The 27,519-nt window shown below is 44.4% G+C and overlaps 2 protein-coding genes and 1 long non-coding RNA gene across 6 annotated transcripts in view; 2 read left to right on the plus strand and 1 right to left on the minus strand.

Moving 5' to 3' along the window:
* The window catches only part of MARCH6 (membrane-associated ring finger (C3HC4) 6, E3 ubiquitin protein ligase), an 82,111-nt gene extending 75,558 nt beyond the window's left edge, over positions 1 to 6,553 (plus strand). For all 3 annotated transcript variants that reach the window (XM_011940976.1, XM_011940977.1, XM_011940978.1), the window contains 2 exons: positions 1,104 to 1,239; positions 4,790 to 6,553. In XM_011940976.1, coding sequence (XP_011796366.1) covers positions 1,104 to 1,239; positions 4,790 to 4,880 — 227 coding nt within the window. In that variant the 3' untranslated portion in view covers positions 4,881 to 6,553. The remainder of the gene's footprint in view (positions 1 to 1,103; positions 1,240 to 4,789) is intronic.
* A 5,788-nt stretch (positions 6,554 to 12,341) lies between these two features.
* Positions 12,342 to 13,208, minus strand: LOC105510978. Its single transcript, XR_001001652.1, has 2 exons — positions 13,045 to 13,208; positions 12,342 to 12,739 (listed from the first exon to the last, which is right to left on the minus strand). It is a non-coding gene; the product is annotated as an uncharacterized LOC105510978 (long non-coding RNA).
* Positions 12,563 to 27,519, plus strand: part of ROPN1L (rhophilin associated tail protein 1-like) — a 25,019-nt gene continuing 10,062 nt past the window's right edge. Inside the window, exons 1-4 of one of the 2 annotated variants that reach the window (XM_011940980.1) lie at positions 12,563 to 13,360; positions 13,484 to 13,655; positions 19,300 to 19,423; positions 21,327 to 21,488. In XM_011940980.1, the coding sequence (XP_011796370.1) occupies positions 13,525 to 13,655; positions 19,300 to 19,423; positions 21,327 to 21,488 (417 nt within the window). In that variant the 5' untranslated portion in view covers positions 12,563 to 13,360; positions 13,484 to 13,524. Of the gene's footprint in view, positions 13,656 to 19,299; positions 19,424 to 21,326; positions 21,489 to 27,519 lie in introns of both variants that reach the window. The other variant, XM_011940979.1, reaches the window with a different exon arrangement.

Genomic DNA, 27,519 nt, shown 5'->3' on the forward strand with positions numbered 1-27,519 from the left:
CATTAATAGTATATAGATGTAAGAATTTGGATTTCCAAACCAGTCGTTAATATTTTCATTTTTACAAATTTTATTGTGAGCTTTTCTGGAAAGACTTTGGAAGGGAAAAAGAGTGGCAAATGAAAAATGTTAGTACCTGTTTTGCCCTGTTTAAATGCTTTATGTAATTCTTACACGTTAGTCTTAGGGTAGCTTTTTAATATGTTTTGTCAACTCTGTTTTAGAAATGGGAAATTGAAGTTCGTAGAGATTGAGAATCTTACCCCAAAGTCTAGTTTTTAAGGAGTAAGGGCAGCATTCAGATTTCAAACTCAGCTCCAGAGCTTATGCACAGCACACTATTGTGTTTGGAATAATCCACCTGAGGGTATTAATTTTCTGATTTCCTCGGAAATACTTGCTCTGATTTTAAAGCCCCCCCCCCCCCAGTCCCCTCTGCTAAGGAAGTATTAAAACTCATGAGTTAAATATAGAAAAATAAATATGTGTGTGTTCTAAAAGTTTGAGGATATTTTTTATTATATAAGCACAGTTTTGGTTTTGCGTCTTTAAACTGTGGTGCAGTTGAAATGTATAAATGACACCACTGGTTGTGGAACATGAGAAGTCGTCTCATCCAGTTCTTTTTTTTTGAGGCAGGATCTCACTCTGTTGTCCAGGTTGGAGTGCAGTGGCCTGGTCTCAGCTCCATGCAACCTCCACCTCCCAGGTTCAAGCGATTCTCCCACCCCAGCCTCCTGAGTAGCTGGGACTACAGGCGCATCGCCACCACACCTGGCTAATTTTTGTGTTTTTTGGTAGGGCTTTACCACATTGACCAGGCTGGTCTAGAACTCCTGACCTCAAGCAATCCACCTGCCTCGGCTTCCCAAAGTGCTGGGATTACAGGCGTGAGCTACCATGTCTGGCCTCCTTGTTTTACAAATGAGAAAGGTGGGGGTCAGAAAGGGCTCATGACCCACACAGATTGTAGAAAGTTAACAGACCTGGGGCTTAGAAAGCTTGTCTGCCCCAGTCCATTCTTCCTAGGGAAAGGACATGTTTATGTTTCATGTCACTGTTATTTCACATACACTTAAAGTTTTTCTTGTTTGGTTTTCTAGGTGTTACTGCGGAAATGCAAAACTTAGTCCATCGGCGGATTTATCCATTTTTACTGATGGTGGTGGTATTGATGGCAATTTTGTCCTTCCAGGTCCGCCAGTTTAAGCGCCTTTATGAACATATTAAAAATGACAAGTAAGTCTGGTGTTCTTTTCATCTCTTGTTTAGGTGTTTTCACTTCTTAATTTATGTGTCTGATGTGACAAATCATAGGAGGGAAACATGCTCAGATTCTGGATATACTTGGCGGTGGGATTAGCAAGGTTTGCTGACAGATACTATGACATGTGAAGGAGAGTGGAATCAAGGACTCAGTTGGCCCAAACAACAGGGAATATGGAGTTGTCACAGAGCTGGAAAAGACTGGGAGAAACTGTTTTGGAGAGGGAGTTTTTTTTTGGTGGTGGTGGTTTTTTTTTCTGAGACAGAGTCTCGCTTGCCAGGCTGGAGTGCAGTGGTGCGATCTTGGCTCACTGCAACCTCTGCCTCCCAGATTCAAGCGATTCTCCTGCCTTGGCCTCCCAAGGAGCTGGGATTACAGGTGTGCACCACCACGCTCAGCTAATTTTTGTATTTTTAGTAGTGACAGGGTTTCACCATGTTGGCTAGGATTGTCTCAATCTCCTAACCTCGTAATGCACCTGCCTTGGCCTCCCAAAGTGTTGGGATTACAGGCGTGAGCCACTGCACCCAGCCAAGAGATTTTTTAATGCCCATTCCAAATAGTTTTTCAGTCTGTTTTCAAATGTTTTGGTCTGACAGTATATTAAATAGTTTTAGATAAAAATAAGAAGCCTGCATTAGAAACCAGCAGTGCCCTGCATAAGCTCCTCTTGCTTATGCAGGGCCACTAGGTTACTCTCAGGTTGCACAGAGAGGCTTGAGGGTTACTGCAAAAATGTTGTGGGACTCTCTGTTTTGAGGAAACCATTGAAAACTCTGTCACTTGATCTCAGTAAGAGATTGAGGAAAGCCAAGGAAGACACCTTCCTGGGATAATATTTGAACCTTCATGTCCTAACTGTAGGCTGAATCATCTGCTTCACTGGGTTCTAGCAGAGAAAGTGAGTTTGTTGTTTATCCATCTCAGTCGGCCAAGAGAGTCCCAGTTTATACCTGCTGCCTTTGTGTCATTATTAACACGACCCCCTTTTACTTGTGCTTGTCCCCCCTTGCACAACAAATTATACAGTTACCTTATTTGTTCTGAGGAGTAAGATTTTTGAGAATGAAATTTATAGCATTCGATACTTCTCCAAAGCATTTACTGACAGTAAAAAATACAAGTATACTTAGCCAGTCAGAGTACAAAGGACTGTCAACTGAAAGAAGAGGAAGGGGTATTTTCAATGATGAAAATCAACTTTTTAGCACTTAACTTTTTGGCAGAGGAGTAAATACTGCAAACAGAATGACAAGCAAGACATGCCCTGAGGGAACTTCCTGCCTGCTTCTTTCTGTATGCTGGGCGCCTGCCTTTCTGCTCTCTGCCCTTCTCAGCCTTTGCCACGGGTCTATTCCCATTAACCTCTTATTTCTCATGCTTTATCTTCTGCTTTTTCCTGTAGCCCAGTGTCCTCTTCCTTCTTTTTCCGTCTATTCCTTCATGCAGAAAACTGTAGACTAAAGTGAGGGCATGTCTTGTCAGCTGTTGTATATGTACTCTTTAGCACAGTGTTTGGTCTGTAGGAGGTGCTAAGAGTGAGTGAGTGTGTGTGTGTGAGAGAAAGAGTATGTGTGTGTGAGAGACTGTGTGTGTGTGTGTGTGGTGGGCTTGAGTATGAGGGAGTGAGTGGTGGTGGAAGAGAGGGAGTTGGGTTCAGAGTCTCCTTTCTCTGCCACTGAGTTACTCTTTGGACTTGTTCAATTTAACTTGGTTTCTGTATGCTTTTTATTTACTTACTTTGTCATTGCTATAATGCTGACCATATTCTTAGTGTATCTTCCTATTTGGTCATCACTGTGTGCCAGGTAGTGCTATATATATTTTAGTAGATATTGCTCAACCTTCACTGTTTAAAATATTTACAAAATCCTCAAAGTTTTAAAAAAACACTGATTGTTTGGGAAACAGTGGGGTAAGGAAGGGCTAACTTCAAGAAAAGAAGGTAAGACAAAAGAAAAGGAATAAAACAGTGACATTATGGATAAAGATGCAATAAGATTAGCATACTTTTTAAAAAGTGACATATTAAGCTACTGGACATAAACTACCCAAATATTTCCTTAGGCTTTTGTGCATTTACAGAAAAGTAATAGATGAAAGTCAAGGTGGAGAAGGTATTGGTGAAAAGTAAGAGTTCCCACAGTGAGCTCTTATTAAAACATGCTAAGCATTTGTCACTGGGCTTCATACACTTTCCCTTTCTGAAAACAATGCTGCAGCCTGGAACTGTTGGTCTCATTTCCTCCATAAATGGAGGAAAGGGACGAAGGAAAGCTCCCTGGCAGCCTGTCATGTGCAGGCTTCACTCTCCCTCAATCTCCTTAACTCAACTCTGTGGGCTTTTACTGGATCTGCATCTCTGCCTCCAAATGGATGCCCTTCACGCTTGTGCCCAGCCACCTACAGTTTGTTGCCATCCAACTTTGTCGCTGCTGTCTCTTGGGGTCAGCCTGCAAGCCATCTGCTCACGTTAAGTGAGGCAGGCCTTCAGTGAGCCGTCAGTGCAGCTGTCGCCCTTCCCTGGCATTGGAGATGTCTGTCTCCTTGAGCAGGATCTCCAGCCCTGTCGCTCCAACCACAGTAACATCTGCCTTGTTTCTGCAGCCCTATTGGCCTTTGCCGTTGTCTTCTCCTTTCATCACATACATAAGTTAGGAACATTTGCCATTCTGTTGTTGAACCATATTCTCCCACTTCCTGTCACTTCACTCACTCACTGCCATGCTGTCTTCCCTTTGACTTCACTGAAATCTCTCCTTTGGTTTCTCCTTTCTTCTCTATAACTAGAGCTTCCAGTTTTACTTTCATCCTTTCCTACCTTTTTTCTTTTTTTGAGATGGAGTCACACTCTGTCGCCCAGACTGTAGTGCAGTGGTACAATCTCAGTTCACTGCAACCTCTACCTCCCGGGTTTAAGCAGTTCTCCTGCCTCAGCCTCTCTAGTAGCTGGGACTACAGGCATGTGCCACCACACCCAGCTAATTTTGTATTTTTAGTAGAGATGGGGTTTCACCATGGTGGTCAGGCTGGTGTCAAACTCCTGACCTCAGGTGATCCACCCACCTCTGCCTCCCGACGTGCTGGGATTACAGGTGTGAGCCACCGCGCCCAGCCCCTTCCTAGCTTTACTGATGGTCATGTTTTTAGTCTGTCTCCTTAGATTTGCACACTAAGTTGTTTTATAAAATCTGAACCTTAACAGATAAATCCACTGCATAAGTTTACTGTATCCCTCCTGACCTCCATGTGTCTGAGTGTCTGAGACCCCCTAAACCACTGACTGAAGCATGTCCTCCACTGCACAGCATTGGAGGCCTTCCAGCCTTTGCTGCTTCTGCAGCTTTCTACAAACCCGTACCTAGCTAGACGTGCTGGCCTTTACAGATGTTCACTCCGGACTCCCTTTGACTAGCCCAACCATTGACGGGTTTTAAGTAGGAGTTAGATTTAAAAAGACATATGAATGTTTTACTCTGTAAGTTCATACAAGAGAGTAACCACCTTGTTTTTGCAACCTAGGTATCTTGTGGGTCAACGACTTGTGAACTATGAACGGAAATCTGGCAAACAAGGCTCATCTCCAGCACCTCCACAGTCATCCCAAGAATAAAGTAGTTGTCTCAACAACTTGACCTTCCCCTTTACATGTCCTTTTTTTGGACTTCTCTCTTTGGAGATTTTTCCCAGTGATCTCTCAGCGTTGTTTTTAAGTTAAATGTATTTGACTTGTGTTCTCAGCATTCAGAGAGCAGTTGTGTAAGGTTCTGCTGTTCTTCCCTGGATCTTCTGACTTTACTGCTGTCTGAGATTTGTATATGTGTAAATACAAGTTCCTTGATACCCTAAAACCTTGGATTAAACAGAATGTGCATTGTACATCTTTAAACAAAATGTATATTAATTTATTAAATCTAGTTGTCACTTTATTTTGGACCTGCTGTGATCTCGACAGGAAACATGCCACAGAGCAGTAGTGCACAGGCAAGACTTTTCAGTGATGCGTTGTGGAGCGCATTTCATGATGTCCGAGCAGCTCTCATTAAGGGAACTGTACATTCTTTCTTGGCTATTCAGACCTTACCAAGAACATTAAAGGAAACAAGTAGAAATCAGCAGTGGAGTGTCTGTGGTAAGAAAACATGAACTTTATGCTTCACTGTTAGTTGTTTGTGGAAGTTATTTTGTATAACACCAAAGCTGTTGTACATTTTCTACTGCCTGATTTTTTTCATGTGTCTGTGTTTGTAATATTGTATAGTATCTTGTGCTAGGTGAGGAAATTATTTTTAATTTTGATAATTTAATATTCCTAATGTGATCAGCATTGGGAGTTGGGTTTCAGTGCTTGTTAGGGGCATGTCTATACTTAGAAAAGAGAAAAAAAGGCCAAATGAAGGTTTTTCTTAGTCCACCCCCCACCCCGCCTGCCTCACATCCTTTCTTCTCCGTAGCAGTGGCCAAAAGTCATGCAAGGTCATAAATCTTTCAAAATGACATCACCAACTGTACTGCATCTTACTGGATTTAGGACTTCTGAGATGCTTGTGAAGTGTAGATGTGGTTGTGGTCTTAGATTGACAGCATTAGAGAAGACTGGTTAGAACATCTGGTCTCGCTGGTTAGTGCCTCATTGGCTAAGGACTAGATGTGCATTTCTCCTAGCTTTTCATCAGGAAATCCCAAAGTTTCCAAAGCTTTTTGTTTACAGAATAAAACTTCAAATAAAACCAATTCATTATTTTTCCAGAAGGAAGCTTGGCTGAGCTGGCCTTTTAACATAGGAATGAATGTATTTCATTGGAAACATTCTGAAAAATCTCAGAGAACTGAACCCTTACAAACTTTGTTTTCCCTCATAACCAAAGCTTCAAATTAGAAGTTTAGAAAAATAGAATGGTTGGGTACATGATCTAAGTGTTTAATGTTAAAGGTATATTGTAAGGGTAGTGTTTGTTTTTGAATGATACTTTAGAAGGTCTCATAGAAAGTGTATAGCATAGGTCTTCAGGAACTATAAAAGAATTTTCATATAGTATTAAAATCCAGAGACTAAAATCTGAGAATTTTTTAACATATGCAAGTCAGCCAAACATAAGCTACCAAAATAAAGAGCAATATGTTCTGGCTGTTTTATACTTCAACAATTTTTTCCCTAAGTGGTAAGCAGTTACTTTAAAACACATTTTTAAAAACATCAGTATCAGGAGCTGCAGTGGCTCTGACCGGTTGTCCTGGCACACAAGGAGGCGAGGCTGTGCGTTCAAGGCCAACCTAGGCAAAATTTGGAAAATAAATCAGTATTAGAAATAATGCTTGACATAGGATTCAGTGTTACACTCTTTGGTACTTTGGAGTAGCCTTTTCTCTCATTTGAAATAAGATCTTTGTTAGCCCTACCTTTACTCAGAAATGTAGTCCTACTATAAAAAATTAGGAGGATTTTAAAATATAATACTGCCTGTTATGATGTATTTCTAAATTGTTCTTTTTGGGAGACAAATATTATTATTGAATTGAGCATATAACTTGATATATTTGTAGTTTTTTTTTTTAACCTTTTTTTTTTTTTGCCCCCAAGATGTAGTCTTACTCTGTTGCCCAGGCTGGAGTGCAAGTGGCACGATCCTGGCTCACTGCAAATTCTGCCTCCCAGGTTCAAGTGATTCTCCTGCCTCAGCCTCCCAAGTAGCTGGTACTACAGGTGCGCACCACCACGCCTGGCTAATTTTAGTTGTTTTAGTGGAGATGGGGTTTCACCATGTTGGCCAGGCTGGTCTCGGAACTCCTGACTGCAAGTGATCTGCCCTTCTTGGGCTCCCAAAGTGCTGGGATTACAGGTGTGAGCCACCACACCTGGCCAACTTGATTATATTAATTTTGGGTTTTGTTTTGTTCTGTTTTTTAATTTTTCAAAGAATTTGTGGATCTTGGTATAAAGTCATTGGAACATATCTGTTTTAACAGAGATCCTAGGCAGATACCTCAAAAGGTTAAAAATTCTTAATCCTACAGAATTTTAAATGAATCTTATCAAATGTTTTGTAAACAAACAATATGAATGGCCAAAACATTGCCCTCCATTTCACTGGCAGGTAATTTATATTGTCTTACTTAAGAATTCTCCCCTAGTTTTTCTATTGTACTTTATCCTGTTGTTTTCAATGAGGTAAGTATTGTCATAGAAAAAGCATTTTCCGGCATAATATTTGCTTGGGTAGCATTCAGATTTTATTATTAATATTAACCAAGAGCCTTTTACATATTTAAAACCCATAGTTCAGAAAATGCTAGTATTGCTGCCCTCCTTCACAAAGTTTTAAAAGAATTATACTATAGTTTTGCTTCATTTTATATTGGGTTAAAACAGCCTTCAAGAAAGTTAACTAGGAAAGAAGACCTTTTCGTTTTATTTTTACTATTTATATATAGAAGACAAATCAGCATTTGGGATTAGTTTTACATGACCAGTTATCAAATGGTCATAGTATGAAGTGTGCAGTTGTTCATTATTAGTAAATTATGTTTGATTTTTAAACTATTTAGTACTAATAGTTGAGATGAAAACTGAAGAAAAATGCCAATGTGATGTTTGTGGATAGCTAGCCTTAAAAAACTTCCCATGTTTTTAGGTGATTTTTTTTCCCCCTCTTAGTTCTCTGCAGAAACAATGAAGATGGGCCATTTCAATTCCAGATGTAAACAAAAAGTAATTTTTATTTCAACATTTAATGTAACTGTTATTGTGGATTCTTGTTTTGTGTATTTTCTTTCCCTTATTCAAGTAATAGAGAATAACTTTCCTTCAAATGATTTGATCCAAGATACGTCATTTCTGTATTGGCAGAATGCCACTATTAAAAGTGTAATTCTTGAATTTAGGTTGAATTGATGAGTTTTTAAAACAAAACAGTAACACTGGACATTTCTACATTGTATTGCGTTTGCAAATGTGCGTGAACACACGTGCAGGAGAATGTAGTGCCATAAGAACACTGGCACTTTTTAAAACTTTCCAAGTTAGCTACTTATTTTCATTTTCAGGATTGAGTACTCTGATCTCTCTGCTTACTGTGAGAAGTTTTCTACATTGTAAAATTAAAAGATTACATTTAAAATACTCCTTTAGGATGTTATTCAGCCATCAAAAAAAAAAACAACTAAAATGTCTTACTACTAAAGTATTATTAAAAGCCTCATTTGTGGAGATTCGCTGACTTCCTTGGTTGAGCTGTCTTGTATTTACTTAATTTGTCCCCTCAACCAGGTGTTTTCTTTTCAGCCTGTTACTGCCCTGTGCCATTTTAAAAAATAGCCATCATGAGTAAGGGCTTCTTTAAAATAATCCCTGACATTATCTTTGGCATTAATAAGACATAAAGATACGACAGTATATGTATGTTTTCATTCCTGTTTTGTATGAGTGCCTCATTTTGTAGTCATGAAAGTAACATAGTACCTTAAATAAAAATGTAATGACTAAGGTCCAGGAATAACTATTGTAGAAGCTAAATAGAACACTTAGTTGGGGATGTCAGTTTTCTATTAAAGCAAACACCTTAGGTACCCAGACCAGTTTTATGTATATATATTCTGAAATGCTCCCTTTTTTATGTGGTCATTTGTTGCCTTCTAAGTTGAGAGAACAAAACTGAATAAAGTGAATGTTAGTTGTAGTCTAGTATTTTTTGTTTATTTTTGTATTATTGCAAGATTGCTCTAAGATTGCAGAAATATCCATTATTAGCCAGTATAGATAATCCAGATGTTTTAATATAATAGGAAGAAAAAATAACTCCAGTTAAATGTGACCGTGGCCCCTCCCTTTTATGTATAAATTTAAATGCATAGTTGCAGAGGATACATCCCTCCCCTTCTGTCTCCCTAACTTGAATTGTAGACCATCCTCACTGGGAAGAGTAAGGCCCCACATTTTGTGCAATAGCAAGCTACTGCCCACTTCTGCATGTCTGCTACAAGATAGGTTGTCTGTTAGCTGAATACTTAGAGTAAAACCAGTCAAATCCATTGTATATACTTGACCATATGTCCCAGAGAAAAAGGAAAGACTTGCGTGATGTTTTTTTCCTTTTGAGTGCCCTGAGGAGATTCTTTTGCTTCAGACTGTTTCTAATTTTTCTTTGTCTATAGGTTCAGAATTTTTCCTATGATTGTTTTCCCCCAAACAAGTGCATTTTTACTTTAAATGCAGAGGTGATAGAGGAAATGCTGTTTGAACCATAGACATCTTTAATCTGTGAAGTTGAAATTTTTCAGTAAAGGAAGTTGCATGGTGAAGTTCAGAAACTGACCATTAATTTCCCCCTTCCACTCCACAGTTCTTAGCTACTCTTGTTGCAAACATACAGTGATAAGGAGAACTGATGTATCAAGGGGCTGAGAAGGTAACGTTCCCCTCCGCCTGAATGTTTTTATTTTGATGTCTGTTTTGTTTCTAGCACTGTACTTAGTAGTATAGTTGAATGAGGTATGATGCCTCCCTTCAAGAAACTCAGAATGGAACAGAAACATGAGCAAAAGATTGTATTACAGAGGTGTGAATAAAATGCCATGGGGAACATGGAGAAAGGTTCACCCGGGAGAGATGGCCTAGCCACTTCCTTAGTGACTGTTGGGTGTGTGTAGGTCCCCCTGCCATTACTCTTTCAGCCTTCTGCAATCTAGTTCTACATAGTCAGACATTTCTCCAAAACCAACCATATGTAAACACTACGTTGGGGGTCCCTTTTTTTTTTTTTTTTTTGAGACGGAGTCTCGCTCTGTCGCCCAGGCTGGAGTGCAGTGGCCGGATCTCAGCTCACTGCAAGCTCCACCTCCCGGGTTTAGCCATTCTCCTGCCTCAGCCTCCCAAGTAGCTGGGACTACAGGCGCCCGCCACCTCGCCCGGCTAGTTTTTTGTGTTTGTTTTTTTTTTTTAGTAGAGACGGGGTTTCACTGTGTTAGCCAGTATGGTCTCGATCTCCTGACCTCGTGATCCGCCCGTCTCGGCCTCCCAAAGTGCTGGGATTACAGGCTTGAGCCACCGCGCCCGGCCAGGGGCCCCTTTTTGCCTCATTTTACGTTGTTATCATTTTGAAACTTTGCTTTACATACGTAACAGTGCCGGAGTTTTTCTGCTTCTCTGTGGTTGTACAGTAACTCTTCTTTAGGACATACCTAAGGATGAGAAGCGTCATACCCAGTACTCCTATTCATTCACTCATATGTTTCTGGGATCAGTCCCTTCTGCTGGCTGTGCATTGGTTTGATGGAACAGAATAGAGTCCAGAAGTAATCCAACATGTATGTGGACAACTGATTTTTAACAAAGGTGCAAAGGCCTTAAAAAAATGGTGCTGGAATAATTGGGCATCAGATACAAAATTAAAAATTGATCCATATCTTAACACTGGCACAGATTAAAGTCAAAATGGATTATAGTTCCCCAAAACTGTATAATTTCTAGAAGATGACAAGGAAAACGTGTTCAGCCTTGGGTTAGAAAAAGATTTCTTAGATCCAACATCAAAAGCACAATCCATGAAGGAAAAATCAATAAATTGTACTTTATCAAAATTGAAAACTTCTCTTTCAAAGGTACCATTAAGAGAACAGGAAGACAAGCTGTAGAGTGGCAGAAAATATTTGCAAAACATTTCTGATAAATGACTTGCATCTAGATTACATAAAGAAGTCTCAAAACTGAACAAGTAAACCCATTGTTTTACTTAATTGCTGTTTCTCCTGAGCTTGCTGCCTCTGCCCCTGCTCTCTCTTCCTTTTTCCATTTGTTTTCAACATTGAATCCCGCATGTCCTTGAGATCCAAGTCAGATCACAGCAACCCTCAGAACTCTCCAGTAGATTACCATGGCACTCCAAAGTCCACAGTAGCCTTCAACGTTGGGCAAAACATGGAGCATCCCTCTCCTTCCTCCTCTGACCCCATCACCTCTGTGTTCACCCCGCTCCTGCCGTCCTCCCTGCCTCCAAAACAGGTCGGGCCTTAGGGCTTTTGCACTTACTATTTGCCCTACTCAAATGTTCTTCATTCAGGCTCTTCAGCCTCCTCATTTCTTTCCTGAAGTGTCATTCTCACTGAGGCTTATCTAAAGCTGCAGCTACTGGGGCATTCCTGTCTCATCTCCCTGCTGTATTTTGTACTCCCTGCTCTCTTTTGTACTTTTAAACATACTATATCGTTTACCTTTCTTGTTTATATTTGTGTGTTTTTTCCCACTTGAATGTAAGCTCCAAAGATTTTATTTTTTTAAACTGAATTATTACTGTATTCCCAGAATAATTCCCTGGCAAATATTTGGTACTCAATAGTAATGCTAAGTTAGCAAATAAATGGTGAATTTAGAATCAAAATAATGTATCTATGGCCAAAATAAAACCTGAAATCCCTGTCTCATTTCCCAGACGTAACTGCTGTTAATAGTTTTAGTTATATGCTTCCAGACATACCTTCACAGAATCATTTATCTCAATAAAGGCGTCATACTATGCAGACTGTTCGACAAGATGCTTTTTTTCACTTTACACGGGCATCCTTTCATACCATTGTGTAGCTAGGCTGTGATTTGTTTTCCAAAAGACAGTTACCCAATTTATATGGTAAAGATTTTTGTCTATATTTTTGTAGTATTTCTGTAGGGTAAGTTCCCAGAAATATTGCACAATCATCGAAAAATTTTAGTGTTAAATTATTGGCCCCTAAAGGTACTAATTAACATCCCTCTCAACAGCATGTAAGATTCTTTGTTTTCTTTGGGGATTGGGGACAGAGTCTCACTCTGTTGCCCAGGCTGGAGTGCAGTGGTGCCATCTTTGCTCACGACAACCTCTGCCTCCCAGGCCCAAGCTGTTCTGCCTCAGCCTCCCAAGTAGCTGGGATTACAGGCACGTGCCACCACACCCAGCTAATTTTTGTAGAGATGGGGGTTTCACCATGTTAGCCAGGCTAGTCTCGAACTCCTGACCTTGTGATCAGTGCTGGGGTTACAGGCGTCAGCCACCGCGCCTGGGCCGATTCCCTGTTTTCATACTGTCATCAACTTTAAATACAAGTATTTTCAGTTTTTGCCAATGCTGTTAATTTAGAAATGTGTACGTGTATATTGTCTGGTGGGTGTTTGGACGGAAACGATCAAAATCGGGCAACTTTCCCAGTTTCCTTGAAGGGAGGGCTTGCCATTGGCCCCTCCTGGAAGTAGCTCGCTGTAGTTCTCCATCTTCCTGTTTTGAGGAGCGCAGGAGGAGATGGATCTGGGGTCTTCATCCATACGGTGGCTTGTTAAGGGCAACTGCAGCAGCCAGCCAGGTCACCCCCTAAAGCAAAGTTAACACCTTGCATGGTGCCTTGGTCAGCACCCACCAAATTCGAGGTTTCTCCTATCCTTCGACTCAAGTCTCTCTTGACAGATGGGATTTATTTCCTCCTAGAGCCAGTCACATTGGCTCAACCACCCTATCTTAAGAAAACAAATACAATATGGTTTTAGCTGGAAACTGCCCACTGTCTAAGTGGCTTTTTAAATGAAGAACTCAGGTTCACTAAGGCACGGCTTAGGCAAGGGCATGTGCGCAGAGGCCTGAGACGTTTGGAGAAGCGGCCCCAGGCGCAGGCGGGTCCCGCAGTGGGGCCCGTGCCGCCCAGGCGATCAGTCCCTTCAGTTAACCCGCTTCCCTCCTAGTAGGCCCGAGTCCCCTCGCCTCAGCCTCACGCAGCCAGAGCAAGGGGAAGAGGGAGTCCTTCGTGAGTTCGCCGCTCACTTTCGGCGGTGGGAAACCGATCCGAAGACCCTTTTGTAGGTGAAATGCTCAGCTCGCGCGGCTCTGAACCACTGGGGAGCAGTGGCGGCTGCGAGCCGGACTACGCCAGCACCTTCTCGTCCCGCCCCGGGGCAGCCCCGCCCCGCTCACGGCCGCGTGCGCGTGCGCGGTGCCAGGGGCGGGGCCTGGTCGCGTCTCGGTTGCCTGGATACCGAGAGCGTCCGTACTGGCCGCTGGCGCTCGCGAACTGCAGGGTCTGGGGTGTTATTGGAGGGGCAGTTGGTCCTCATTTCTCCCGAAGCCCGCGGAGGAGCGGGTAAGAGCCCCGCGAAGCCGGCCCCAACCTTGGGAAAGGGATGGGAGGCGACCCTGGCCGCTAGCCCCGCGCTGCTAGCGGCTCCACCGCGTCCTAGCCGACAGCTGCCCTTCTTCCTCGCAGCGCGCCGCGATTGCCCAGCCTGGTCCCTTCTGCGGAGAGCGATGCCGCTTCCCGACACCATGTTCTGCGCTCAGCAGATCCACATTCCCCCGGAGCTGCCGGACATCCTGAAGCAGTTCACCAAGGCTGCCATCCGCACCCAGCCGGCCGACGTGCTGCAGTGGTCCGCGGGGTAAGCACCCTCGGCCTGGGGAGCTGTCCGGTCTACGTGCCCAAGCCAGACGAGCCCAGAGGGCCCTCCTCCCGGACCAGGGGCCCGACGCGGCGCTCGGCGTCCTTAAGAGTATCAGGCAAAACTTTCCCCTTAGCATTGGTGACATCTATACTTGAGTGTCTATCTAGGAACCGTTTGGATTTATCGACCATGAGACCCGAAATTATTGCAAAATGCTCACTTACCTACAAAGTAATGGCAACTCAGTTGTTTAAAAGTGTTTATGATGAAGATAGACTAAAATTTAAAGCAATTGCATTGGGCAGAAAAGTGTCTACATTATGTTAAAAAAAATTTACATGGTTGCGGTCACTTTACTTGTGAAATGATTTTACAAAGAGGAATATTTTAGCTAAGTTCCTCATCTGCAGAGAATCCTCTCAAAGCTATGTATACCCAGAGCTAGTTAAATTTATTAGAACCGGGACGACCGTAGTCATACTGAGGTCATCATCCCTAGAGTGCTCCCGGTAAACTGTCCAGCAAATGAACCTTCACAGTTTTTTTTTTTTTTGCCACAAACATTCCGACACTTTCCAGGAACAGACATTCATAATCTCAAAGTTACAAGTCAACAGAACTTAGAGGCATTAAAAGAAATCCTCTTGGTTTTACAGGAGAACTCTTTGCCCCTTTTCAATAAACAGATGTAAAACAAAAACTTTTATGATGACAAGAGTCAGCATAGGTGTAAATTTAATTTAAATATTTTAGTCATCAACATGTCAAATTTTGACTGGGCTTGGTGGCTCATGCCTGTAATCCCAGCACTTTGGGAGGCCAAGCTGGGAGGATCACTTGAGCCCTAGAGTTTCAGACCAGTCTGGGTAACATAGCAAGACCCCATCTGTATTTTTTTATAAGAAAAATAATTTTAAAAGAAAAAAAAAGCCAAATTTTGCTGGCTTTCTCTAAATTCTACAACCAAGGTGAATTACTTTCCTTCGGCTGCTGTAACAAATCACCACAAAACTTGACAGCTGAAAACACAGACATACATTCTTGTAGTTCTGGATGCCAGAAGTCCAAAATCAGTTCCATTAGGCTAAAATCAAGGTGTTGGCAGGGCTTTGCTCTTTCCAGTGGCTCTCAGGAAAACCCAACTCGTTTCCTTACCTTTTCCGGCTTCTAGAGCTGCATTCCTTAGACTCCTTGGCTCATGTCCCCTTCCTCCATTTTCAAGGCCAGCATCTTCGAATCTCCCTCTGCCTCTCTCTTCCAAGGACCCTGGTGATTGCATTCAGTGGCCATCCAGATAGTCCAGGGCGATTTTCCCACCCGAGATCCTTAATCAGTCTACAAAATCCCTGTTATCATGTAAAGTAACATTCCCAGGTTCCTGCGACTTGGACCTGGATATCTTTGGGGCTGTTATTTTACCCACCAACTGAGCTACTTGTCCATCCAGTGCTTGCCCTCTGAGAAACGCTTTTACCAATGGTTTCTGAAAGACTCTTTCAAAGTTCTTGCCAAAGAAATATAGCCTCTGGTTTTAATCATTATTCAAGCTTAAATACAAGGATTTATAAGAGTTTGTGCCCTACAAAAAGTTCCAAGATTTAGCAACATTTTCTTGGAACATTAAATTATATTTAGTAATACCTTAGAGACAGTTATTTTATGCTTCACTTTGTTTATTTATTTTTGAGATGGAGTTTCACTCTTGTTGCCCAGGCTGGAGTGCAATGGTGAGATCTCGGCTCACAGCAACCTCTGCCTCCCCGGTTCAAGCGATTCTCCTGCCTCAGCCTCCCAAGTAACTGGGATTACAGGCACCCGCCACCATACCCAGCTAATTTTTGTATTTTTAGTAGAGATGGGGTTTCACCATGTTGGCCAGGCTGGTCTTGAACTCCTGACCTCAGGTGATCTACCCACTTGGGCCTCCCAAAGTGCTGGGATTACAGGTGTGAGCCACCACACCCAGCCTAAACTTCACTTTAAAAGGTTTAATCAGGCTGGGCACAGTGGCTCACACCTGTAATCCCAGTAGTTTGGGAGGCTGAGGCTGAGTCTGAGGCTGATGGAATCACCTGAGGTCAGGAGTTCAAGACCAGCCTGACCAACATGTTGAAACCCCATCTCTACCGAAAATACAAAAATTAGCTTGGTGTGGTGGCACGCACCTGTAATCCCAGCTACATGGGAGGCTGAAGCAGGAGAATTGTTTGAACCTGGGAAGCAGAGGTTGCAGTGAACCAAGATCGTGCCACTGCACTCCAGCCTGGGTGATAGAGCAAGACTCCATCATAAAAATAAATAAATAAATAAATAAAAGACTTAATCAGGAACTTTCCGAATGTACCATGCTACTAATTTCTCTCAAGAGCCATTTATTTATTTATTTATTTATTTTTGAGATACAGTCTTGTTCTGTGGCCCAGGCTGGAGTGCACTGCTGTCATCTCAGCTCACTGCAACCTCTGCCTCCTGGTTCAAGCAATTCTCCTGCCTTAGCCTCCCAAGTAGCTGGGATTACAGGTGGGTGCCACCATGCCCAGCTAATTTTTGTATTTTTAGTAGAGATGGGGTTTCACCATGTTGGCCAGGCTGGTCTCGAACTCCTGGCCTCCCATAGTGGTGGGATTACAGGCTTGAGCCATGGCACCTGACCAAGAACAATTTTTGAGTTTAGAAGAAAACTCAGACATTATTCATTTAGCAGTATATATGTAATTGTAGGCTCAAATGTGTTTCAGCTGTCACAGGACATAATCTGTTAGGGAGAGCTATTCAAAAGTAACTCGAGTAAGGCGGGACTTGGTAAGTGCAAAAATGAAGGGTCATGAAAGTTAAGCAAAAAGTGGTTTGGTCCTTGAGAGATTTTATAGGCAGAGAGATTGGGGCTTGGGTGGGGAGGAGAGGATTCCAGGAAGAGGAAGCAGCACAGGAAGAAGGGGGCAGAAACAGGAAGAAGAAAACCCATCAAAACCAAAACAGGAAACCAGGACACCCATGGACATAACTGCTGTAGAACAAGCAAGCAGGCTGAGCACGGTGGCTCACACCTGTAATCCCTGCATTTTGGGAGGACGAGACGGGCAGATTACTTGAGCTCAGAAGCTTGAGACCAGCCTGCACAACGTGACAAGATCTTGTCTGTACTAAAAATAAAATTAGCCGGCCGTGGTGGTGCATGCCTTTAGTCCCAGCTATTCAGGACACTGAGGCAGGAGGATCGCTTGAGCCCAGGAGCTGGAGGCTTCGGTGAGCCATGTTCACAACACTCTACTCCAACCTGGGTGACAGAGCAAGAGCCTGTCTAAAAAGGAAAAAACAAACAAAAAAGATGCAGCAAGTAGCCGTTCCTCTTTCCCCAGGTTAGGGTTCTTTTCAAAGGAGATTCTCAGGTGGGCAGATATCAAAGCTGAGCCAGCCTCCCCCAAGCCTGTGGACTCCACCGTGAGGGAGTCGGCTGTTCCTTATGATACCATCGTGCAGTTGTGCCTCACACAGGACAATGAACGTAAGAATCGGTCAAGTAACAGGGGCTGCTTTGGCTGGTGTGGGCCTCAAGGGAACTGGCAGAGGTTAACATTAGTTGGTCTCACCTCAAAAGCAGGCTCTCCCAGCCTCCTACTGACAGGTGGGGAAGGCACAGGAGGAAGGGGTGTCCTGTGCGTGATGGGACTTAGCAGCCTCCTGGCCTGCACCCACCAGATGCCTGGAGTACCATCCACCCTCTGCTGTGACAATCAAAAATGTCTGCAGGCCGGGCACGGTGGCTCACCTGTAATCCTAGCACTTTGGGAGGCCGAGGTGGGTTGACTGAGCTCAGGAGTTTGAGACCACCCTGGGGGAAACATGGTGAAACCCCGTCTCTACTACAATATAAAAAATTAGCTGGGCTTGGTGGTGCACATGTGTAATCCCAGCTACTCAGGAGGCTGAGGCTGGAGAATTGCTTGAACCGGAAAGGTGGAGGTTGCAATGAGCTGAGATGGCGCTACTGCACTCCAGCCTGGGCCACAGAGAGAGACTCTGCCTCAAAAAAAAAAAAAACCCACAAAAACAACAACGAAAAGAGTCTCCAGAAATTGCCAAATGCCTTTTGGCTGGTGGGGAAGGAGGAGGAACATTATTATCCCCCACTGAGAACTCTGCTTCCAGAGGCTGTATCTAGCTCGGGATTCCTTGCCTGAGTTATGAGGAATTCCCCCATGAAACAGGTGAAAACCTTGATTAGTAGGAATGTGGCAAAATGAGGCACCCATTCTTCACCTGCACCCTTTAGGTCTTAAGGTTCACATTTGTCTAACTCATTGCTGCCTTCATTTTAACTTTTCTTCAAATCATTAACAAAGCCACAAAATGGAGCTGAAGTTGTCTTACACAGCAAGACAACAAAGTCAAATTTGAGGGGTGTAAAGAGAAAGGATGAGATATGAAGTTTATTTTAGTCTGTCAGACATCTACTTATCCGTATTTATCTGTAGCAACGTTTCTAACTAGTCATGGCTTTAAAATTGTTATCTGTGGCCCTGGCGGATGTTTTAATGTTCATTTTTCCTGGATATGCTATCTCTTTTCATCATGCTAAGGTCATTAGGGCCCCAAATGATGTGGCTTCAGCATCGCCACCTCTGGGAAAGATACCAAGGGGCATGAGTTTCTCAGAAGGTCTTGCCTGGCACCCCTCCCACCACAAGCCAGAGGCTGGATATGGGTTCCCTCTTGACTTATTGCCCCAACAGTTTCCCACTCTTGCCCCCAACGTAAGCAGCAATATCAGTGTCCCAGAAAGGAACAATTAAGGGGAAAAATACCAGGCAGGAAAAGTAGGGGGAGTGGTGGGAGCCAGGCCAGCACCTGCCATTCCCAGTGTGGAAGCAGGTGACCTGCGTGTTCCTGGGCTGCCTCAGGGTTGAATATGCAGATGCTTAAAGTCAATCACCTCAAAAAGCAGCAAGACCAAACCCACCTGTCAAAAGTGGGAAAATGGCCTGGCACAGTGGCTCACAGCGATAATCCCAGCAATTTGGGAGGCCAAGCTGGGAGAATCACTTGAGGCCAGGAGTTCCAGACCAGCATGGGCAATGGAGCAAGACCACATCTCTACAAGAAATAATTAAAAAGATTAGCCAGGTGTGGTGGTGTGTGCCTGTAGTCCCAGGTACTTAGGAGGCTGAGGCAGGAGGATCCCTTGAGCTTGAGAGGTCGAGGCTACGGTGAGCCATGATTATGTCACTGCACTCCAGCCTGGGTGACAGAGTGAGACCCTGTCTCAAAAACTTTAGGAAGAAAAAAAAAATAATACACAGAGCTCCAGCTGATTGTGAAGTGGCAGGGAGGAGGGGAAGAATAACACACATTGAAGGAGCTTTTGCGAGTGCCAGCCACGGTGCCAAGCCCTTCTCACTCAGTGCTCTCTGACCCTCCAACAGAGACTCTCATTATCCCCTTTGCCAACAGAGAAACTAAGGCATGCAGAGAAGGTTAAGTCAGAGAACTAAGTGGAGGAACCAGGACATAAGCCCGGGATGTTGGTCTTCAGAGCTGTCCTTCCTAATCACCATTGTTTTGGGGGGTTATTGAAGAAATTGCATCGCATAGCTGCTTTTTGTGTATTGATGAGCTTTCAGAGATGTCTGTTATTTATTAGATATTTTTCAGCTTTGTCAAGAGGAGATCCACTTCCTGTAAAGGACAGAATGGACGTGCCCACGGCAACTCAGAAAACAGACACAGGCCTGACTCAAGGACTCCTGAAAATTTTGCACAAGCAGGTATGGGGGGTTCTGTGGCCTCAGGCAACTGGCCTGTGCTTTCCTTACCATTCACTGTGCATTGATGACAGAGCGAGGCCCACCCCGGCAATGTATTTCAAACCTCCCACAGTCCCTGAAGTCCTGCTTTCCCTGCCACACATCGTCAAGGTTGATTCAAGGAAGAAATATGTGAAATATGTTGTGTTTGGGAGGTCTTTTTCTAGCTTCAGCAGCCCCAAGTAACTATCCAGGGGTGGATTTTAGAAAAGTGAAATGTAATTTCTTTAAAATACAAAATTTACATGACACTAGATTCTGCTGGGCAAAAAATACAAAATTCCAGAATCTGGGGGGTTTCCAGTCTGTTCTCCAGGTGTGCATTTTTGAAAGCTGTGTGCGGGCCTGAGTAAGCCTCTGCCTTCTCTGTCTGAAGGCGGGGCTGGACTTTGGCGCTCAAGGTGGGCAGCAGCCTCTGGTGTCCAGTTCTGTGGAGAGCCTGGGCCGCCTTCCTGCCTTGCATTTCTTCGCCCCACACGCCATCCTGTTTTTAGAGACATGAGTTACTAGAAAGTGGGTAATGGAGCAAGGCTAGACATTCCTCATGACTCGGTTCTTTTGCTAAAAGAGACACCAATGGCATAACCTTGATTTTCAGACTGACTTATCCCATTCTACATTGTGAAGTGCTGTACTTCTGTGCAGGATACAGTGAATTCTGAAACTAGGACTTTTCCATGGCTACCTGAAGGGAAATGAAGAACTCTTGAATGGTGTAGCTTGGGAAAAGACATGCTGAAATTGCTCAAAGCCTTTTCATCCAAGATACTGCTAGCAGATTGCAGAAGTTATCAGCTTTGATAGACTGTTTAAAATAGTAGAAGGAAGGCCAGGCATGGTGCCTCATGCCGTTAATCCCAGTACTTTGGGAGGCTGAGGCAGGCAGATCACTTGAGGTCAGGAGTTCAAGACCAGCCTGGCCAACGAGGTGAAACTTTGTCTCCAATAAAAATACAAAACTTAACAGGGTGTGGTGCTGTGCACCTGTAATCCCAGCTACTTGGGAGGCTGAGGCGGGAGAATTATTTAACCCTGGGAGGTGGAGTTTGCAGTGAGCCGAGATCGTGCCACGGTACTCCAGCCTGGGCCACAGAATGAGACTATCTCAAAAATAAATAAATAAATAAATAGTAGAAGGAATACATTGATTTTCAGTTTTAAGATTTCTCCTCTCTAACTGTTAATGTGTTTAGGGGCTGGATTTTTAAAATATTTTTTACTGAGGTTTATTTATTTATTTATTTATTTTTTTGAGATGGAGTCTCGCTCTGTCGCCCAAACTGGAGTGCAGTGGCCGGATCTCAGCTCACTGCAAGCTCCGCCTTTCGGGTTTACGCCATTCTCCTGCCTCAGCCTCCCGAGTAGCTGGGACTACAGGCGCCTGCCACCTCGCCCAGCTAGTTTTTTGTAGTTTTTTTTTTAGTAGAGACGGGGTTTCACCGGGTTAGCCAGGATGGCTAACATCTCCTGACCTTGTGATCCGCCTGTCTCGGCCTCCCAAAGTGCTGGGATTACAGGCTTGAGCCACTGCGCCCGGCCCTGAGGTTTATTTTTTATTGTGAAGCATTTCAGACAGAGAGTGGAGTATCATATACTCAATATCAGTATGCCTGTTTCATTAAGTCATAACATGATGCTGTATTCGCTTCACCGTCCTTTTTTCATTTAAGAAATAAAAGGTTGCCGCTTACTGCCTTCCCTGCCTCCCCTCGCCAGGGCTGACAGAACCCACTGTCATGCATTTGGAGTTCATCTGTCCCCTGCATGGGGCAGGTGACTCGGTGTATGTTGAATTTTCACAGCATTCTAGTGTTTCCCAGGTTTTAAAACGTACGTAAATTGTCATACTATGTTTTCTAAACAGTGTCACCACAAGCAGTATGTGGAATTAACAGATCTTGAACAGAAGTGGAAGAACTTGTGCCTGCCGAAGGAAAAATTCAAAGCGCTTTTACAACTGGATCCTTGTGAAAACAAAATCAAGTGGATAAACTTTTTAGCACTTGGGTGCAGCATGCTTGGTGGGGTATGTACCTATAAACGCATGTCAGTCATTCTGTGTCAGCATGGTCCCAGCTTAAAAATCCTTTCGGTTTCAGTAACTAAACGAAACACTTCAGTAACTTTGTCTTAGCAAAGCATTTCCCCCTGCTCTAGGCTTATCATATTAATATTTTTGGGCTTATAGTTATTTTAATTTACAGAAATTACTTATGAATGCCTCAACTTAAAGGTTAACAGTAGATGAAAGATGGATACTATTAAACTATATTTAGGTTTTAGAAGAAAATGCATCAATGACTTTTTAAAACTACAAATCATTTTGTAAACTGATAGCTGTTTTCCTCATCTGTGGAAAGAGGCATACAATTATTTTCTACTTTAGTAGAAATCTATCATTATTATTATTATTATTTTGAGACGGAGTTTTGCTCTTGTTGCCCAGGCTGGAGTGCAATGGCGCAATCTCAGCTCACCACAACCTCCGCCTCTCCAGGTTCAAGCAATTCCCCTGCCTCAGCCTCCCGAATAGCTGGGACTACAGACGCCTGCCACCATGCCTGTCTAATTTTGTATTTTCAGTAGAGACGGGGTTTCTCCATGTTGGTCAGGCTGGTCTCGAACTCCCGACCTCAGGTGATCTGCCCACCTCGGCCTCCCAAAGTGTTAGGATTACAGGTGTGAGCCACCACGGCGGCCTTAGAAATCTATTATTAATAACTAATAGATACAGCGCAACTTTGCTGGTGTTCGAGTATAAGCCAAGCGACTTAGGAGTAAGACATATCCTCCAGGTGACAAGGCGAGCCTGGGAGGTCGGGGCGAGAAGGGAGATGGGATGATGTTGGCAGGACTTCCTTTGCAAACCCAGAGTCAGTCTTCTCAGCTAAAGTCTTGCTGTGAGACATGGTGGTTGGGTGAAGGAAGAGTAACCGGGCATCAGCCATGTGACGCTTACAAAGAAAGGAGGCAGAGCAAGGAGAACCAGCTCTGACTACACAGATGAACAATTTGATTTTACCCCCTCCCTTCAGTCTGTGGCCCAGCGTGTATGACTGGACGCCCCTGTGCTTGCTTCACAGCCCTCACTCAGCTTTGGTCCATGCCCAGAGCTCTTTCATTCCATTTTCATTAAAACAAATTCCTTGAAATGGGTGGTGGTAAACACCCACAAACCTACCCAACGTGGTCGCTAACGCACCCACTTCCAACCACCCGTGTCCTCCTCCCGCGTCCTGTCCCCCTGCCTGGTGGCCTGGAGCAACGACATTTCTGAAGCTCCTGCTTCTCGCTCCCTGGCCTCTGAAACGCATACTTCTGTGTGTCCCCCAAGAGGTACATTGCGGAATTGTAGTTGGTTTTGACTTGATGAAAAGACAATTGTGTTGTTAGTAATTTTCTGAAATTTTTATTCTAAATTATATGACTAGATGTATTCGTCTGTATATCACAGACCGCGTTGTTCATTCCCTTCCTCTGCCATGTCACATCTGAGTGCAGCGCAGCTCACCAGCTCCGCGGATGGCCCCAGTGGGAAACTGTGTGCCCTCAGGGAGTCGGGTGTGGTGTGGCTGTAGAATGAGCAAGAGTTTTGTTGTGAAACTGCTCAAAGGCAATGGAGGTGCTTCCTGTCAGCCCTGGGCTACTTGTGCCAAGGCCTGGATGTTGGCAGGCCCGGTACCCTCCAGTAGCAAGGACAGGTGCAGATGGCACCAGGGGAGTGTCTCAGGGGTATTATCAAGATAGACAAAGGCAAATACATTTAATTATTGGAGACATTTTTATGTCACTTTGTTAATCTGGAACTCTGTGAAATCTGTCTATCTATCTATCTATCTATCTATCTATCTATCTATCTAATCTATCTATCTATATCTGTATCTAGCTATATATTTTTTGAGATGGAGTCTCACTGTGTCACCCAGGCTGGAGTGCAATGGTGTGATCTTGGCTCACTGCAACCTCCCAGGTTCAAGCGATTCTCCTGACTCAGCCTCCCGAATAGCTGGGATTATAGGCGTGCACCACCATGCTCAGCTAATTCTTATATTTTTAGTAGAGACGGGGTTTCACTGTGTTGGCCTGGCTGGTCTTGAACCCTTGACCTCAGGTGATCTACCAGCCTCGAGTTCTGGGATTACAGATTACAAGGTGTGAGCCACTGTCCCCGCCTAAATATATATATATATATATATATTTTTTTTTTTGATTCAGAGTCTTGCTCTGTTGCCCAGGCTGTAGTGCAGTGGTGTGATCTGGGCTTACTGCAACCTCTGCCTCCCAGGTTCAAGTGATTCTCATGCCTCAGTCTCCCAAGTAGCTGGGATTACAGGTGTGCACCACCATACCTGGCTAATTTTTTGTATTTTTAGTAGAGACGGAGTTTCACCATGTTGGCCTGGCTGGTCTTGAACTCCTGACCTCAGGTGATCTGCCCGCCTCAGCCTCCCAAAGTACTGAGATTACAGGTGTGAGCCACCTCTCCCAGCCCTGAAATCGATATGTTAACAATATAAAATTGTATGCAATATTTGAATTAATGTTGGTGGTTTCTGCCTCTAAGCTTAGTTGTAAAATTTTGATTTTAACAATGATGAGAAAGTAGAATAATTCATGTTTTTGGATCCATCTTTATAGTTTTCACCTTCCTAACTGTGAAAATTGAGCAATAGATTTAAAACACAATTGAACGTGATTTGGAAAGTAAGGCCTCTTGTCCATGTAGAGTGTGTGACACTAGATGGAGACATTGTGTTAAGGATAGAGCTTGGCCATCTAAACTGACTCCTGGGGAAGAGGCATCACAAACAGCACACATTCTTTTGTGTTCTTCCTGTCATATATTACTTGACCCACAGAGAATAACTGGACACAAGGAAGCATGCTGTGTGTCACTGCGGGTTCCTGCCTGTCTCCTAACTTGAGCCACCTTTGCCAGCAGGACTCCAGATTTGCCCTTGACTCCTTCCATAGGTGCTGGAGGCCCCTCCTGGGTGTAGAGAGCCACGGTCACCCTCTGCTCTGGTCCAGTGCGGCTGTAGGCTCGGGGTCCGGTTCAGGTGTGAGAGCTGACCTCTCCTCCCTCAGAGGAGTGTGTGCTCGTCTGGGGTCCTTGTCTGCCGCCAGGGATGCCTGCTCTGCCCTGGCTCCCGCGGCCCACAGAGTGCTGAGCATAAGCTCAAACACCTGTTTCGGAGTGTGCCGGGTAGACAGGAGGGGCTCGGACCCGCCAGGCCTTGGTGTGGACACTTGTGTTGTTGACCTTGTTGACCCTGGGTGGCTTGGAGGTGTGCTAAGAACACAAAGCTGTGAATTCAAGGAGGGGTTTCATCATGTTGCTCAGCATCATAAGCGTTCATTTTTATGCTTTAAAAAAATACCTTCAAAAAGGAGGAAATAAAGAAGTGAAGTGCGACGAGAAGAATTTGTAGTGGAGTATCGCCTGCGGATGTTTATTTCACATAGGGTGCTGTGTCATTGGTGGCTAGCCGCTGCCTGCGTGAGTCGGATAGATGTCATTCCTGCTCCCTGCGTCTATGGCAGGGCATGGCTTGTGGCAGGTGTAATCTCTGTGCTGTTACATTTATTTCTCTTAGAAATCACTCTAGTCAAATTCGTCAAGTTGAAGATCTCCAAAAAGACTGGAAACCTCTGTTTTCATTTCTGAGTCATACGTATCATTCATTCCACAGATGTTTACTGTGCATTATTTTGGGCCAGATCCCGTTCTAAGTGCTGAAGGTTCTGGAGTGAACAAAATGGGCAAAAGTCACCAGGTTATTGGAGCTGATGTCTTGTTACATCCTTGAATCCCTGAACACTGCTCTAGTTATTACATCAAAAGCCATCAATTCAGGTGAAGGGGCACTGTGAGCTTCCCCAGGCAGGTGATCAAGGACATTAAATTGCCATCTGGGTGTTAAGAGATTCTTGTCCTGTTTCTCAATGTTTTGATGTGCTTCCATGGTGAAATGACCATATTTATATGTTGTGGCTTTTATTTAAATTTTTTTTTTTTTTTTCTGTAAGAGACAGGGTCTCATTCTGCCACCCCGGCTGGAGTGCAGTGGCATGATCATAGCTCACTGCAGCCTCAACCTTCTGTACTCAAGCGATATTCCCACCTCAGCCTCCCAAGTCACTGGGATTACAGGCCTGCGGCATCACACCCAGCTAATTATTTATTTTTTGTAGAGACAAGTATCTTGCCATATTGCCCAGGCTGGTGTCAGTTCCTGAGCTCAAGCAATCCTCTCGTCTTGGCCTCCCAAAGTTCTGGGATTTATAGGTGCAAGCCAGAGCCTGGCTGACTTTTATTTTTCCATTTCTACAATGCCATTAATGATCCTGAGCATTAAAGCTGTGGATCAAAATGTTTTGTTTTGTCTTTTAAGCATGGAGATCTTTTTTTAAGATAAGAAAATTGTGAACCAAGTCTTTCATCCCCATACTCACACTGACAGAGTCAGTCCGTTATGATCAAAACAAATAACATAGACTTCAGTGAGGCTTTTTTTTTTTTTTGAGACAGAGTCTCACTCTGTCACCCAGGCTGGAGTGCAGTGGTGCGATCTCAGCTCACTGCAACCTCCGCCTCCCGGTTCACGCCATTCTCCTGCCTCAGCCTCCCGAGTAGCTGGGACTACAGGTGCCCACCACCATGCCCGGCTAATTTTTTGTATTTTTGGTAGAGATAGGGTTTCACAGTGTTAGCCAGGATAGTCTTGATCTCCTGACCTTGTGATCCACCCGCCTCAGCCTCCCAAAGTGCTGGGATTACAGGCGTGAGACACCACGCCTGGCTAGTCAGGCTTTTAAACACATTTGAACTTTCTTAATCACAGAAGCATCTCTCTTCGTTTGCAACCACAGATGCACACGTGTCTAGCGCAGCTTTCCATCTGAACACGGTGCACGCAGTGGGCATGATTTCTAGGGTTTGACCATGTGTGGGAGTGTGCAGAGCCCTGCATGTGTATTCTCTGGAATCCTCCCAACAGCCCTTTGAGGAAGGCACCGTCAGGTTTGCAGGCTGGTGCCCCAAGGCAGAGAGAAGCTGAGTCACAACAGGTGACTTGGAAGTGGGGAGAGGAGAGGATTCCTCCTAATGGCTCCATAGCCCAAGGAGTGTGCAGCCCACAGGTTAGGACCACCGTATTCAAGTTTACGCCTGAGATTTCCTGTCTTGGAGAAGAACAACTCCTCGGGACAGTCATCAAAATCATTTTGTGTCCTGAAGTGATTCATCCCCTGGAAGACATTCAACCTTGGCCTTCTGACAACACACACTTTGGAGCTCTCAGAACATCGCCCCATCCAGTTGTGCTACAGCATGTCAGATTCAGTGACTGACCTATGACGGTACCCTGCTGACCCGATGTGACGGCCACCTGCGCCAGTGACAGAGACTGCATCCTGGCTTACTCCTTGCTGCCATTTCCTTCCAGGTTTCCCCAGCTAGGGCTCGAAAGCCCATTTGGATATGTCCAAGAAAGGCCAACAGAATTCCTCGTAGCCCCTGCAGCTGGTGGGAAGACACAGCCATGCCCCCACCGCTCAGTGGGAGCCTGAGGCCATAGGCATGTTTAGGAAGCTGTCCCTGAAGACAAAGGAGCTGCTCGGGCTCCTGACTCCCCGGCCCCAGCTCCAGTTTCCCTGATGGCTCATGTCCTTCCCTCTGTGGGAAAGAGGCAGGGCCACGCTCCATTGACCAACCTTGCCCCTTCCGCTGGAGATTCCCATGGGCTGCTGATGTGGGCCGCTGTGGCCTCCCCACCCTGTCCTGGACAGGATATCACACCCTAGCCACGGGGTGAGCTGCTGCTTCCCATTCGGGGCCTCCTACCCTTACCTGCTGTCAGCCCCAGAAATGGTTTTAAATTAGAAAACTCTGGAGGATAACAGAATTTGATGAAAAGGCCCTTAAGCTTTTGAACATGCAGTGCTGGGTTAGAGGCTTTTGAACATGCAGTGCTGGGTTAGAGGCTTTTGAACATGCAGTGCTGGGTTAGAGGCTTTTGAACGTGCAGTGCTGGGTTAGAGGCTTTTGAACGTGC

The sequence above is a fragment of the Colobus angolensis genome, unplaced genomic scaffold (genome assembly GCF_000951035.1).
Source record: "Colobus angolensis palliatus isolate OR3802 unplaced genomic scaffold, Cang.pa_1.0 Scaffold196, whole genome shotgun sequence".
NCBI lineage: Eukaryota > Metazoa > Chordata > Mammalia > Primates > Cercopithecidae > Colobus > Colobus angolensis.